Consider the following 15,330-nt stretch of genomic DNA (forward strand, 5'->3'; position numbering starts at 1 on the left):
CATTTTGCCAGCCTGGGCTTCTCCACATGAAGAATTGGTCACAATGTCACTTTAAAGTAGCCTTAATAGTATATTACCTTTGCCACTACATATTTAAATAATAGCATTAAAATATATCTCAGTTCAGACATTCAAGGCTAGAAAACAGTTCAGTTAGCACATGGTTTTGAAGAGGCTCTGCTCCTTACCTTGTCAAGTGGAGGGAGAGGTAAGTGGGGAAATATAAGGCGAAATGGTGAGCCAACTTCAAGGCTTTGTGTTTGGATATAGGTCAAATTGTGCCACTCTCCGTAAAAAATGAAAACATTCAATGGCATAGTGAAATCTGCCCTTTTGAGGACCAAAACTAAAGAATGCATCAATAGAAGGCAAAAAGACTGTAAGGCATCCTTCTCAAGGGGTTTGGTGATTCATCAGTGTGGAGCCGACATAGCTCAGGCACCTTTCCCTGATTGGGAAATTTTAATGAGCCATCTAGGATGAGAAAGCCATTGAAAATTCCCCCTGCAGTCCTGCAAATCAGCTCAAGCCACAACTGCCAGGGTTTGTTGTTTTACTCTCCATCTTGGACTTAATTGGTGGTCCCCTGCTTTCTCTTTTAATTTGTGGGAGGAAAAAAAGTCTAAATATGTCACCTTTCAGCTCATTGGGAATTGTGTACAGAAAGGTCATGAAAAGTGAATGGAAGTAACCACATAACTTGAACTACAAGACTTGGAAAAGAAACCTCTAAAAACCAGGTTAGCTTTGCAGTGCTCACTCCTGATGCATTCAGAGAGCACAAAGGTCAACTGAGCTTTTATCGCCTCCAAAGATGCAGCTAAAAAAGGAAGGGAACTGTAATGAAATGACTGCATCTGTCAGCTGGTGGAAACCAACATAATCCCACTACAAGATGAAGTTTAAATTAGATAAAAAATATGGGACTGTTAAAGCTGTTTACTGGGAAGTCAATGTTTCATTCAGCATACAGAAAAGGCTGAACATTCAAATGCTGTCCTGAAGCATATCCAGCAGGATCCTTGCTAAAAGGCACTTCCATTCCTAAGGCCCATAAGTTTCTGCCTGCTGATGAAGAAAGGTGTGCTGGCTGTGCTGATGGGGCATGGTGCAGTGCCCAGGAGAGGACACTTGTGCCCTGAGGAACAGGAAACATCTTCACACCACAAATGGTGCTGTGCTAAACACATCTGAATTAACTAGCACCCCTGAAACCCTGAAATGATTTCTGGGTCCTGGACCAGCTTCTCCAGCACTTTTATATCTGGTGGTATTGCTGTATGTCATGATGCCCCCACTCCACAGCTTTAGTTTGGACCAGGAGGCTTTCATCCTATGTATCCATCCCGTCCCATGATTGGGCAGAGCCACCCCCAGTGACATGGATGGGCTTGCTTCCAGATGCAACTATACCAGCAGATGCACTACAATAACTAAGGAGAACTCAACCCAGAAGACCAGCACAGAGCCAGCCTGGTGTAAAACCTTCCAGCATGACCTGTTCTCCTTACAGAGCCCTCCGTGCTGCACTGCACCACCTCCCAGCTGAGCCTAATCACCTCCCTCGCTGTACACAAGTCTAGCAGCCAACACATCACCCAGGGAACACACATCCTCAATGTGTAACCCAGATTTAAGCTTATTGCCTCTTTTTCCTCATGATTAAAACAGAAGTGCTTCTTAGCTAGGCAGCTGGTTATAGGGACTGATTAGGGTAAAGTTCCTTTGAGAAATTTATTTTTAAACTGATGTAGGCCAGCTTTTTAGCTATAAAGATGGTGGAAGGTATAATCCCAAGTGTTTCTGGTGACCCAGTTTTACAGGAACAGGCACCACTCCTTTACAAAAATGAAACAATAAAAGAAGTTTAAACTCTTCAGTCCTGGTTTTCACCCTTTCCCAGTTCATTTTGGAACAAATCTAAATGGCAGCAGTAGCTGGCTCAAAGCAGCCTCTAGGGGAGCCAGAAGATTGTATGCAGGGGTTTTCAAAGAAGCAAGCTAGCCAAATTTACTATACAGCATGTACCACACCAGTCTTTGTTAGTGTTACATTTAATGCAAATTACTTGCCCATGTTGGCCCTAGCAGCCTGCCCAAAAACTCAGACAATCTGCTCCTTCCAGTTCAAACTGGCTCTGCATCAACATCTTTAAAGGTAGGTACAAGTTAATGTGCAGATCTCACACAGATGTTTCCAGCCCAGACATATTCAGGTGACAAATTGTGCATTCCCTGGAATGGCATCACTAAGCACATGGGGTGCTGTAGCAGGGCAGCTGATAGGGAAGGCATGCCTGGCATGAAACCACAGCTTCAGAGGGAATGGCTTCCTTAGAAAAGGGCCCAACAGCACACAGAGCAGACAGGACCAATTAGGAGCTCACAGCGAAGGCAGGACCAAATAAAAAAGGTTGTAAGAAGCCTGCAGAGGTTATGTCAACACTATGCAGGGCCATTGACCTAACTCTGCCCTGTCATAACAATTCAGCTTCTGTCCCATAGACTTTGCATACAGTCTCATTTGCACATTTTGCTGTCACGGCTAAAACATCGACTCATCTTGAAACTTAAGGAGGCATTAGTACACATGAGTACAACATGAGTACATCCCTCTCTCCAGTGCTCAGAGGTCTATTTGCTCCTTCTCTTGCTCTTCCCTGGGGGTGGTTGCCCAACTCCCTGCACTACGGCTCACAGCCCATATTGGAAATGGAAGGGAGATATGAGCTTTTTCATGGACTTTTAGTTTCTTCAAGAGTTAGTTGCATATGGGAGAGAAAAATGCACACCTACTAAAAAGCAGCTGTACAGCTGCATAAGCAACATGCATTCAAGAACACTGAGACAGTCTAAGTAATTCACATAGTGATAAATAAGATTTTTGTAGGAAAAAGAAGTACTCAGAATAAAAGAAACAAACTAAAAAAGGAAATCTCTGGACAAAAAGCTTTTCAAATTGATGAAATTATTTCAGTATGAGTACAAGTTCCAACTAAGTTCAAACCTAAATGCTTTCTCTGCAAGCACCACGAAGTACAGAAATCAAGAGACTTCTGCAAACAATATGCCCTGAAAGCAAAGCAGCCAGATAACACAAGATGAAAGTCAGCCTCCCACAAGTTTAGGGTGGACACACAATGCAGATTTATCAAATACAAAAGGAAACAATTCCTGCTGTCACAACCTCTGACTATAGCTCAGAAATGCTTTGCACACCATTTCCACATAGATGATTAATTCTAAAACCCTTGAACTCAGAGTCCATGGCAAGCTGGACAAAGCAAACAAAAAGCATGGGACAAACCTCACTCTTGAGAAAAAACAATGTGGTAGAAATCCTTTGCTGGAACATCTGGAGCCATCGACGCTCCTGTTACACAGGGTGTAACGAGAGATCCTTGAACCAGCTTGGCTTGGAGCTGAGGTTTGATTAGGATGTGGCACAGTGGCAATTGCTGAATCACAGCAGTTTTGTTCAATGTGCTTCAACTACCCCTCCCTCCTTCCCCAGCACCATGAGGGCACACAGTCTCCACCAGGACCAGTCCCATCCTGCCCAGCCAGCCACCATACCATGTATTTTCTAAACTCCTCTTGGCTGCATAAAACACTATCTCCGTTCTGCTGAGACAAAAGGAAGTCTGTCCACCAACATCAGGCATATGCTACTGCTCAACTGTCAGTGGGGTTTTTTTGAATAAATGGATTACCATTTCACACCCATGGGGATAAAAGGAACAAATTACAAAAATTACAATTTAAAAAATTGTTCACAAGGAAACAAAAGCTTTCAGCCAAAACTTTCTATGCCACTCTTTTCTTCCCTGCCTGTTCAGGGGGATAGGTCCTCATCACTGATGAAGCCTCATTTGCCACTTTGACATTCAGTCGGCACTTTCCAAAACAAGAAGATTCTCATGCCAATTTATCTTTTGTGTCCAGAAGACATTGGACCCTCTGGGTAAGGATTCTTAACAAACCAACTGATCTAACACTCCCAGCTTACCTTTGGACCAGTTCCCGGCTTCAAGTGATAACCAAAAACAAGTTCAAGATTCACTACTTTCTCTATGCTTTCTTCAGCTGCACCCGCAGAATCCTGCCAAAAAAACAGGCAAAGGTGAGAATTCACATCTACCACAACCCACTAGGAGACAGGAGCACATCCTTTGGTGGCAGAAAGGATCTGCTTTTCAGATGCTACAAGTCTGGCAGGCAGCAGAAAGGACACATCATACTCCAAGAGGGGCAAAGGCTTCTGCATGGGTTTAGGGCTGGTAGTGGATGGCAATTGGGAGATGCTGCATAATTTCTGCTCCTGACTGATCTGCTCTGGCACAGTGTGGTGTCCCTGCAAGCGTTGTGGCAGACTCTGCCATTGGAATTGCAGCTGGCACAGCAAGGCAGCAACACTCTGACTTTCATTTTCCCCTCCAGGGAACAGAGCTTTGCTATATGCAAATTCGCTTTATGTGGATTTCACTCCATAGCTGTGCAATAAATTATGACTAAAAAAGCTACTTCGGGATTTGGGGTCTAGAATTCCTTGATTAGCTCACTGAATTAAATAAGGCAAATATCTGCTCTAGCAACACTAAGGTCCCAAACACTCTTCTCCTTTTGCATGGGTCTTATTACTGATATCAGAAAACTAATTGGTTAACGTAAGGGTGACAAGATACTAAATCATCCTTCTCTCCTATAACATTAGCAAACTGGGGAATGATGGACTTATTCTGGGCCAGGAGTCTGCCGTTCTTCACTGGTGACCAGTTGGTGGCATCAGTTTGGAGGACTGTCTCTTCAAAGTAGTTTCTGATTAATGACAGCAAACAAATTGCAACCAGTTGTCATTTAATTTAATTCTACCAGCACCATGATATAAACTTAGAACCTTCTTGAAAACAACTTCTATTTTCCTATTATTTGTTCTGATGTGACCCAGTGCTGCTGTTGATGCTCCACATTTGTTACAACCCTCTGTAGGAACTGCAGCCTTGCCCTCCCCTGAATGGGGGAAAGCTGATACATGAGAACTGTGAAATATTCATACCAGCACAAGAAGCACATCTTATATCAACAGTGAGACTTACCTTAATTAACGGTGGAAAATGAAACAGATTTAGGTAGTCGTGGGTTAACTTCTCAATAGCAGTCTAGGGAAAAAAAAATCAATAAAACCAGATGGGAGTTATTTAGTAACTCATTCTGCAAATACTAGCATGAAAAACAGCACAACCCCATGTGCCCTCTGTTCTCCACTGTGGATACATTAGGGCAAGTGAGAAGAGTTTAAAATACAGCCCTGTTCTGGAAATTGTTGTGGTAGATTGGCCCTGGTTTGTGTTCAGAATCAGATCTGCTTCATCAGAGAAAGAGATGTTCGAAGGCTTGTTTTTGTTGTTTTTATTTATGCTCAAATCAACCCAGGAAGCTGAGATCTTTCATTTTGGACATTATTGACTTTATTAAGTTTCAATAATTTTCCCTGTAGGAAATGTAAATTAAATATATCAGTAATGGTGTGTGGGCATGGAAAAAATGGCTGATGAGCAAAAGGGGAATAAATCTGTGTGACTTACAAAGCTAAATTTTCAGGACTTGCAATTACAAGTATCTCTTTATCAAATTGTGATCTAAAATGATTGAGACCCAACAGAATTATAGATGCTGCTTTTATAGAATCCTTTTCCAAAGCTGACTGCCAGAAAATTGAACTCTCTCCTGTGGCTACAGTACTAATACCATTACTGCTGTTGTGATCATATTTTCCAGACTGTGATTTTCTTAACTCATTACAAGCATTAGATATTTAAAACACTGTTTTAAAGCAAAGTTCTAAGAACAATGACACCTGTGTGTCAATCAGCTTTAAAGTTGTGCAACTGAGTTTTGTTAGTCTAAATATACCTTACGAATAAATGAGATGTGGAAGTTGAGAAGCTGAGATTTCAGTTCAAGTAACTGGTTTTTATCTGTTCCTTCTTCAGCTAAAGAGAACTCCCTCTGAAGATTCCCAAGCTTTTCTGCTGGGAGAATGGCCCTCCTAGATGAATCTGGAGCAGTACTGCCATCCAGCTCACAAGAAAACCAAGAACTAAAAGCGTATATAAAGACCACAGCACATTTTCATGCTTCATAAAATGCTCATGTTGCTTTGAGTTCTAGATCCATATGAAGCTATAATGCTGTTTATTTTAGATACCAAATATGTTCTCTATTTAGCTCTGTCACTTTTTTTGTTGCTATTGCTACTGAAACCTCATAGACTCTGCAACACTCACACTACTGCAACATTCAATATATACTGATAATACCTTTAAATGGATGATGTGTCCTCTGGAAACAATTCCCATGTCCTTTAAATCCTCTTCTTCTAGAAGAAGCAATTGTTTCCCAGTGATATGATGTTCCTTAAACAAGCTAGCATAGACACTCATTTCACCAGAAGTATCGCCTTAAGATAAAAGAGGTTATTCAGAAATCCACATGGCACTTGATTGGAGGGGGGGAAAGTGAACAAATGTATATTAATTAATAAATGTGAATATCAAATGACGTATGAATAGCTTTTACCTTTTCTAGTAAGTTGTTGCATCCAGAAAAACTGCAAAAAAGAGGAATCAATCTTGAAGTTCAAATTATCAAAACCTTGTATTACAGTTATTTGGAGTTCACGAGTAATTATCACTTTTAAAACAAAATTTTAAAATATTTCTCACTTTGGGATAAATGACTCAAGATTCACCATTCTTTTACTTCTATTTAGCTTTTCCAAACTGCCTTCCATCTTGCAGCCACCTTTCTCAGTTTATTGCCATGAAGAACTGAAATGACCAAAAGAGAAGCTGAGAAATGTCACGTGCTAAAAGGGCTGAAGTGAAGGATCCAGGGCTTTTATGGTTTTTGCACTGGCTTTCCAGACAGTCCTTTGGTAAATGTTAGCCAAACAATCCCATGATGCACAACACACAAAGGGAGTGTTTGATACAACATTAAAATCATTTTGACACATCACTACACCAGAGATAAATCACTGATGTGTCTTGTTTATCCTTTTAACTGAATAAAAAGGTATAAAGTACTCAATGCCACTATTTTATACGATAGAGACGTTCCAAGCCCCCTAAAAAGCCCCAAACTTTTTTCAGTTAGTTGCCATCCAGGTGGCACACAGTGGGATAAAACTTTTGAACTCATCTTGTCCTGTCCAGGGTCGGGTCATTGGGCACTTCCACATTCCTTAAATGAGAACCCAGGAATGCCCTCCTGGCTGCTGTCAGTTCCCAGCTCTCACTGTTTTCTGGACACTGGAGAATGTGGCTGTTTTATGAAGGCAACTCAAGTCCTTAATTTTCTCCTGGTCACTTTCAAGGCTTTCTGGGACACGAGTTTCACCAAACAGCAGTAAAATCTCACCTAGATGTTCTGATCCAGCCTTCCCTCCCACCACGCCCACTGTAATTTGTCAGAGTTCCCGTAACATTACTCTGGCCACATTAACACAAAATACTCACCACATCTTCTTCGGTCCATGCACAAATATCAAAGGAGGGCAGCAACTGTGTGAGAGATATGAATTGAAAAGAAAACCATCTGACCATTTTTCTCCCCTCCACCCAAATTTTACTCTGGTGGCTGATACTATCCTGTTCCTTTTCCCCTGCAAAGTTGCAGGACTTAGGCTGCAACTCATATTGATGTGCTAAACCACTGGATTCACACTGGCTCCAATAGTGTGTTGGCAGTGTCAAATCGATCATGTCCCTCTCTGCAGATAAAATTACCAGATCTCCAACAAAAACAAGCTAGGAAGCAAAAGTAAACCATCTGATGGCAAGGGATTCTGCCTCTCTTCTTGGTTCTGACACTACAGGAAGGCTTTTGCTATGGCTTTGATACGACTTGATTTCTGCAATGAAAATAATCCTGGGATCATGACTCCCTCCCAAATTATAGGTATTTTCTGCAAAAGGAAGGAAAACTTTCACTGGAGAGCAGTGGAAACAGAATTTGGAGTCCGGCCACTGCAGAATGTCTTTCCACCCATGTACAGATAATTCTCTCTTGGTTTCTGCCACTGCTTTGTAACCACTTCCATAAGGCTGGAAAAGTGCAGCACTTCCCACCCTTCTCCTATACTTTTTTTTGGATGTAAGATAGTGTTAGCTCTTGAAGTACTAGGAAACCACAGAGGAATGGCTGCATTTAAAATAATTCTGGGATGATTTGAAAACTGACAGGGGAGATTATATCACTGTAATAGTGATTGCCATTTTACTCATTCAAGTATATGGTATCCCAAGCGTCACCTTCTTGGCATTTTTATCCAGCTTAAAGGGTTAGTATTCATTGTTGTAGATCTGCATTTGGACAGTCAGTGTCTCCCAGAAGCTCAATATCATGATGTAGTGGCAAACTCTTTTGATGTAGCTAGCAGTGATTTATGACAGACTGAGCTTTGTTACCCGTGAGTACCCATGGCTTTATCACCTCCTTCAGAGAGCCCTGCCACCCCCAGGGTCCCCAGACCCACCCACAAGCCAAGGATGTCCCCTAGGCAGCCCCTCACCCCGGCACCTCCAGCTGCACACTAACAGCAACCCACAGCCTGGGCAGAGTGCTGTGGGGCAAAACTAGTGCTGGGGGCAACACTTAAGCACAAGCAAGAGCAAGTGGCAATCATGAACACCGTCAGGAGGCTGTGAGCTGTGTGTTTTATGGGTACTTATAGTCAAACTGGCTGGTGCTGCAGTAGGAGCCTGGTATATTAATTTGTACAGCTGAAAAATTAACTGCAGAAGTCCAATAATGCATTTTTAGAAGCACAGTGGGTTTTTTCAGCTTCCTTCATGTTTAAATATAACCAGTGGCAGAATAGTTCTGTATTATTTCCTTTTTTTAATGGGAGAATAAAGGAGAAATGTCACACAGTAATACAAACAAGTGACTTAAACCAGCAGACGATATGGAATCTCTTGGAACACCAGTGTTTTACACAGTGACACAAATGCATAAAATTTACTGTCAAAATGTTTATTGCAAAATAGAAGTTTGGAACAAAAGAGAAGCAAGGGAAAAGTTCACACCAAAAGAAAGTTCATGACACCAATCGAGGAAATTGAATACATTGTAGGATTTCTTTTTGTTTACTTGCTTTGGTTTTACACTGGAAAATCGAATCCACAGTGAGAATAAGACATGGTATGTCAAGTGCAATAAAGAAGATAACTGACACTGCAAGATTTTACCACACAGAAGTGTAACACTGCATGTTCCACACAAATGATATATTCAGTTTACAGCACAAGAGTCTTGGCATAGGCATTGCACTCAGCTTTGCTTTTTCCGAAAGGAAAATGAAGTTTTCTAACACTGTGAAAATATTTTCTATTCGAATTCCATCAGTTCAAACCTGAAGTGTAAATAGCATTGACCCCTACTATTCAATACAAAACATCTTCAGTAGTGCAAAAGCAAGAAATGCAGTGGACTATAACTGACTTTCAAAGGCATATAAGTATTTAGCACACAATATAAAATGTTAGAAGAAAGTTGTTGGTTCTACGGTTTTAAATCTTCACACATCAGAAATCTCTGTGCAGATTTTACAGTGTACACTAAGTTGAAGCCTGGGGGAAAGGGGAAAGGTCTCTCCTCCAGATTCCTACCAGTGCATTTTAAGGGCTGTGAAAATTACTAAATGAACTTAGTTTTTCTACCTGAACATTCTACCTAGGACTGTAGTTAAAACCTCTGTCAAGTCAAGAGGTCTTATTAAAAACCTGTAAAAGCTGCCTGATTACAGATAAAGGAAGTACAGCACTAAAGACACACAGTAACACTGCTCAGTACTTAACAGCTATATGCACACTACAGGTCTATTGCTACTGCTGAGAGCAATACCCATCATTACTGCATCAGATATTTAACTCAGAATAAACATTTTAAAACCCAGAAGGAAAGGGAATCAACATCTAAGAAAACCTCTGGAATGATAAGCAAATGACAAGCCATGAACATGACTATGACAAGAGGCCATGCCAGACCTCACCTCCAGAAAGCCCTTCCCGTCCAGAGGGGACAAGCTCCACGTCAGGGAGCACACAATGGCTGGCAATGCAGCACACCTACACATCGTACCTTAAGGCACTTGCTACTCCAAGAAAGTAGTGATGTCATTGTCACAAAAATTACTAGATCAAAAGTTTTCCTTCATTAAGTCGCATTTCCATTTTTTTCACCACTGCTGAAGAAAAAGAAAGGGAGTTGGGAGTTGGACATCCTGTCTTGGTCCCAGCTGACCATTAAGCAAGCCAAAAATTCGATCCTCCCCATTCTTCTCTGAGGCCACTTACCCACCTAAGTTAATGTCTGCAGTACAGCAGCCTGATAAAAACGCCAAGTTCAGGCGTGGATTTTGCCTTTCCCCTCCATCAAATGCAGTGATATTATTTTACTGGAAATACCTTCAGGCTTTATGGAAGACAGAGAAAACTGGGAACCCAAAAGGCCTGGCAGGGTCTAGTGAACTGAGAGGTGTACAAGGCACAGAAAGGCTTTTAGTGGTTTGTTCTGGCTTTGGCCCAGAGCAGCCAGAGAAATGCCTTCTGGGTTTGGCTAATGCTTTCACATAAGCTTTCACACACTATGTGGCTGTGGACTGTTGTATAACCTGGTGACAGGTAGAAGATGGACTGGGATACACACAGAGCAAAATCAAGTGTGGAAGATTAAATACTCTGACCTCCTCCAACCACCATATCTGCCCACCAGAGCCATTTTCAACACCTTTATCCAGTGAGAAGCATTTCAGAGGCAGAAACAACAGCTTGATTCTCACATATGATAACTGGCTTCTAAACTGGAGACACCTGGTGTGAAACTCATCACAGGAAAGTAAAAATGCAATTAATACCACTGTTTTTTTAGCAAGCACAGCCAATATCCTAAGTATAACACTATCTCAACTGTATCGGAAGAGTTTGTCACATTATCACCTTATCTACAATTCAGAGGTCACCTTTGCTACTTTAAATGCATGGGGTAGTTTTAGAAGAGCTTAAATTTTCCCTTAATATAGTTTAATTTGCTTTGAGAAACAACATGCGGAATAAAGGTGAAGGGGAAAAAATCTATCTTGCTTCATTAAAAAATACTGGAACAAGTAGATAGTAGAAATTACTACAAGCACATTACCACATTCAGATGATATTTGCTGATATAAGTTACACCCCTGGGTAAGCACACAACGCTGAAGACAGACTTAAACCTTGTGATGTTGCAACTATGAAAATCTGTGTCACACTACTTAAAAACTATTTTTATTTCTGTAAAGATTAAGGAGTGAATTTACAAATTCAGTTAAAACCCACACAAACAGAAATGTGCATTAAGTGCTCCAAGATTGTCAAACACCAAAAAAGTGCAAAATATCAATGCTATCAATTTTTGGGGGTTTTTGAAGTCAAAATGTACTGAACCAAATTTTATTTTCAGTTCTACAACCCTGCACTGTTTATGTGGTACACTAATTTATGCACAATGATACACATCTTAAGACCTAAAGTGCACACATTACATTACACAAATCCATCAAATTTTGCTGAGTGCAAAGTGGCAGTTACAAAGATAGTATCATTGCTGTAGGTGTTAGCAGACATAGACTTACAAAAATAGTACAAATCTACACTGGAAAAGGCTATTTGATCTTATTTCCATTTCATTATCTGCCCTTCCAAGGCCCTTTTTCTCCCTAAAATAAGGCTGCTTTGATGGACCTAAGAAGCCATCCTCACCTGAGCCAAAGAAGTTTCTCCTTGGGATACTTTGAACAGTTACTGCATCATTTAAATTATAATTTCATAATGAGAAAAGCTTCCAAATACAAGAGGGTTAGGTTCAAGTCAATAGATCTGGGAGTGTTTGGAAGAAGGTTAAATGACATCCTGCAGGAAGCACACATCTTAGGCAGGTCTAATCCTGTGCAAAAAGAATGGAGCAGGCCAGCTTGAAATGCAGCACTTGTGCCTTGCAGGTGACCAGACCAGTGCTGACACTTAAGGATAAAACAATTCTTTCTCACAACCCAAAGAGGTGCCCACTTTGTTTTGTTGAGTGAACAGGTCATGATTTCAGGCCTGCTGTTATCTAATGCATCCATTTTTCTCTAAGCTATCCATGAAACACCATAATATGTAGGTTAGAGCTGTGTAACAGGCAAGCTTATAATTAAAGAAGCCACTCAAAAACAGAAGTTTTATAAAAGAAACCCTTCCAGTAATTGAGAATGGAATTTTGATGGCTTATTCCCACTACTGCAGAACTACACAGTAACATTTTTCTTTTGAAATGCTGCCCTTCTTCCTTGGCAAATATTTTACAACATCTTCCTTTCTAACCTGCATCTGTGTTCGCAATGGTTTCCCTCCCTCCTTCTGCATCACCACTAAAGGGGTCATCAGGAGAAACATCCTCACTGCTCTCAATGTAAGTGCCTGGCAGGCAATTATTGCAGCAGATTGTTGCACACTGAGTTTTATGGTAAGCTGTAACAGCAGTGACAATACTTTAAAAGTAATGTAGCTGCAAAAAATAGTTATGTATAGACTAGTAAATATTCCTGACATTACTGCCAGATTCTACTATGGAGAGTTTCATATAACCCACAATAGTAGGGCCCAAGCTGAAATGTCACAGTGGCTTCTCTTTGTTCTTTCCTAAGGAAGGCACACACTGTTTAGCAGATACAACAGAATCAAAATTTACAAACACCGATTTTTGCTCTCAGGTACAAGAATAAGTCCATCAAAGTTAATGAGGCTTCATGGATTCACATCAACATAACTGAAAATTAGCTTCTAGATCACAATATCTGATAATAGATGCAGAGGTCTGATTGCAGTTTACTTTGCGAGAGTGAATTATATACACATGCACATACACGTGAGGGAGGAAAAAAAGAACATTTATACAAATCATCTGCTAATAGGGATTATCTGGGTTCTGCTGCTATTCAGTTTTTAAACTATATATTTAACTAACCTCTCCCTTCCCCCCCCAGCTTCTCTCTTCCTAGAAACCTATTTGTGACTTCCCACAATGCTGCCTTGAAAAAGGCTGTAAATTAGAAACACAGCAAACCCCTTCACTACAACAGTAAGAAAGAATGGATGTATAGAATAGCAAATTTGGAAGTACAAGCATATGCATATGACTGACAATTAAAGGGGTAAGGGAAATGACAAAAACATAAAAGAAAAATTTGAAGTACATTAATGGCATTGAAGTTTCTCCCAGTGTTTCCAGATCTTAAATTTACCAAGCCATAGTTTCTGTAATCAGGCACTAGGAATTACAGATATAATCATAAAATAATAATAATCTCAATTAGTTTGGAAAGTTTAGTTCCAAATTTCATCAAAGCAGAAATAAGTCAGCACAATAGAAACAAAAACATATCTTTCTACATACAAATATGCTCAGCCTGGTAAATATATTTTTTGTTGGTTTTTTGTATTCTGTTCTTTTACAGGATTTAAACAGACCAAACTGACAGGATTCTTGTTCTAAAACTTTATTGTTTTATTTTGCTAAAACGATTTCAGGGTTAATTCTACAACTTATTTCATTCGCTGCTATCATCTGTATCATCAAAATCATCATCATCATCATCGTCATCTGACCAGTCGAATTCACTGAAACCCAAAGCCATGTTGATTTTCTTCCCTTTTCTCATAGAGGTGGTTTTAGAAGAATTCTTTTTGGCTTGCATGTTTATCTGCATTCCAGAATGCAGGACAGATCCTGCTTGGTTCAGAGAGAAGATATCCCCAAAGCCCGTCATCATCAAGGCCTTCAGACTTTGGTTCATGCCAGCTACCTCCCCGTTACTTGTTGCTGTGATCTGACATGACATCTCTGCACTGTTTGACTCCTCTGTTTTAGATTCAAAGTAAGACTCCTGAGACATTCTTGCAGCAAGAGGTAAGAAAAACTATTTAAAGGAGGAAAGGACAGAGCAAAAGTGAAAGTTAGAACCAATTTAAAAATCGAGGAAAAAGACACCACCAGATTAGTCAGCAATCAACAGAAAGCATACGATTAGTGAATCTTAACACGGAGGTCAAGTAAGAATTCATTAAAACAGATAGAGTCCTTCTGGGGTCATTGTTCTTAAACCAAAGTGCAAAATCACTGAGTGGCATGGCAAGAACCATAAGCAACAGAGCTTTCATGACAAAAGAAGGTTCAAAACTCTTCAATCCTTCATTTTGTACAGCACAAAACAGAATATGACATTTCCCAACCAGGTGCACTGGTTCCAAGGCAATTGGAGTTGCTTAATTCAACCTTTCAGGATTGAAGAATATATCAGGTTAAGACCAGAGAATCCAAACAAGCTCTGCAGTTTGATGCAGAAGCAGCAGCCCCTAAATATCAGAAATAAAAGCAGCAGCAGACTGGTTTTGAGTATATGCTCAAAAGGAGGGAAAGGGTCACCCTGCAACAGCCACAATCAGAAATGAGTCTCTCACCAATGCAAAGGACAGAATTGGCCTCCAGCCTGCACCAGCACTACACATTCAGAAGCCATCCCAGGGACAAGCAGGCAGGGGAAGAGGGGTGCTGTGGGTCAGCTTGTCAGTTTCTTCAGCTTTTTTTTTTCTTTTTTTGCCTTTTTTTTTTCTTTAGTGGTATCAAGAGACATCTGTCAATTGGATGTACATCATATTAAATTTCTGCTAATCTTCACCTACAGACAGTGGCATTCTCCTGACCCAGTCTGCTTGTAGTAACAAATGAAATATGCTCTCTTCAGGTTAGTGATTAATGCCTCTTCAGAGTGGCCAGGCTACTAACCTCTGTGACATGTCTGTCTATGCTTCACAGGGAATAAAAACTCAGGAGTTTCACCCTAAATTAAACTACCTTCTTGTCTTGGGGGTGTCAAACTGAGACACTACTAAAACAACAGTAGAGGAGCTGTGCATAAACATCTGCACTAGCCTTTCTTTTCAAAGCATTTGTAAAACTACCTGCCCAAAATTCATGGGTTCTCATATCTATTTTAACATAATCAGAAAACTGACTGAAGAGTCAATGGCAGTTGAGCACAACAAGTTAGAGGGGTGGTTGTGGTGATGCCCCGGTATGTAACACGAGAGGCTTCACAGCCAGGGTTGCTCAAAGAGTGCCCATTTCTTGGTAAAACCATTTACACTGACTAATTTTCTATCTTTAAAAAAGACAGTATCTGTCTTCTGTTTCACTTGAGCTTTCCCTACTTACATAGACTTACTATTTGCATTGTGGTTAAGTAAAGTTA

The 15,330-nt window shown here is 40.5% G+C and overlaps 1 protein-coding gene across 5 annotated transcripts in view; it reads right to left on the bottom strand.

Moving 5' to 3' along the window:
- MAP3K20 (mitogen-activated protein kinase kinase kinase 20) overlaps window positions 1-15,330 on the bottom strand; it is a 90,013-nt gene that overhangs the window by 15,172 nt on the left and 59,511 nt on the right. For 3 of the 5 annotated variants that reach the window (XM_014880149.2, XM_014880150.2, XM_088168027.1), the window contains 5 exons: window positions 7,520-7,564; window positions 6,579-6,609; window positions 6,320-6,459; window positions 5,096-5,158; window positions 4,009-4,101 (listed from right to left, as the gene is read on the bottom strand). In XM_014880149.2, the coding sequence (XP_014735635.1) occupies window positions 4,009-4,101; window positions 5,096-5,158; window positions 6,320-6,459; window positions 6,579-6,609; window positions 7,520-7,564 (372 nt within the window). Of the gene's footprint in view, window positions 1-4,008; window positions 4,102-5,095; window positions 5,159-6,319; window positions 6,460-6,578; window positions 6,610-7,519; window positions 7,565-13,562; window positions 13,999-15,330 lie in introns of those variants that run through there. The other 2 variants (XM_014880152.2, XM_088168028.1) reach the window with 1 other exon arrangement.

The sequence above is a fragment of the Sturnus vulgaris genome, chromosome 7, assembly GCF_052056855.1.
Source record: "Sturnus vulgaris isolate bStuVul1 chromosome 7, bStuVul1.hap1, whole genome shotgun sequence".
Classification (NCBI taxonomy): Eukaryota; Metazoa; Chordata; class Aves; order Passeriformes; family Sturnidae; genus Sturnus; species Sturnus vulgaris.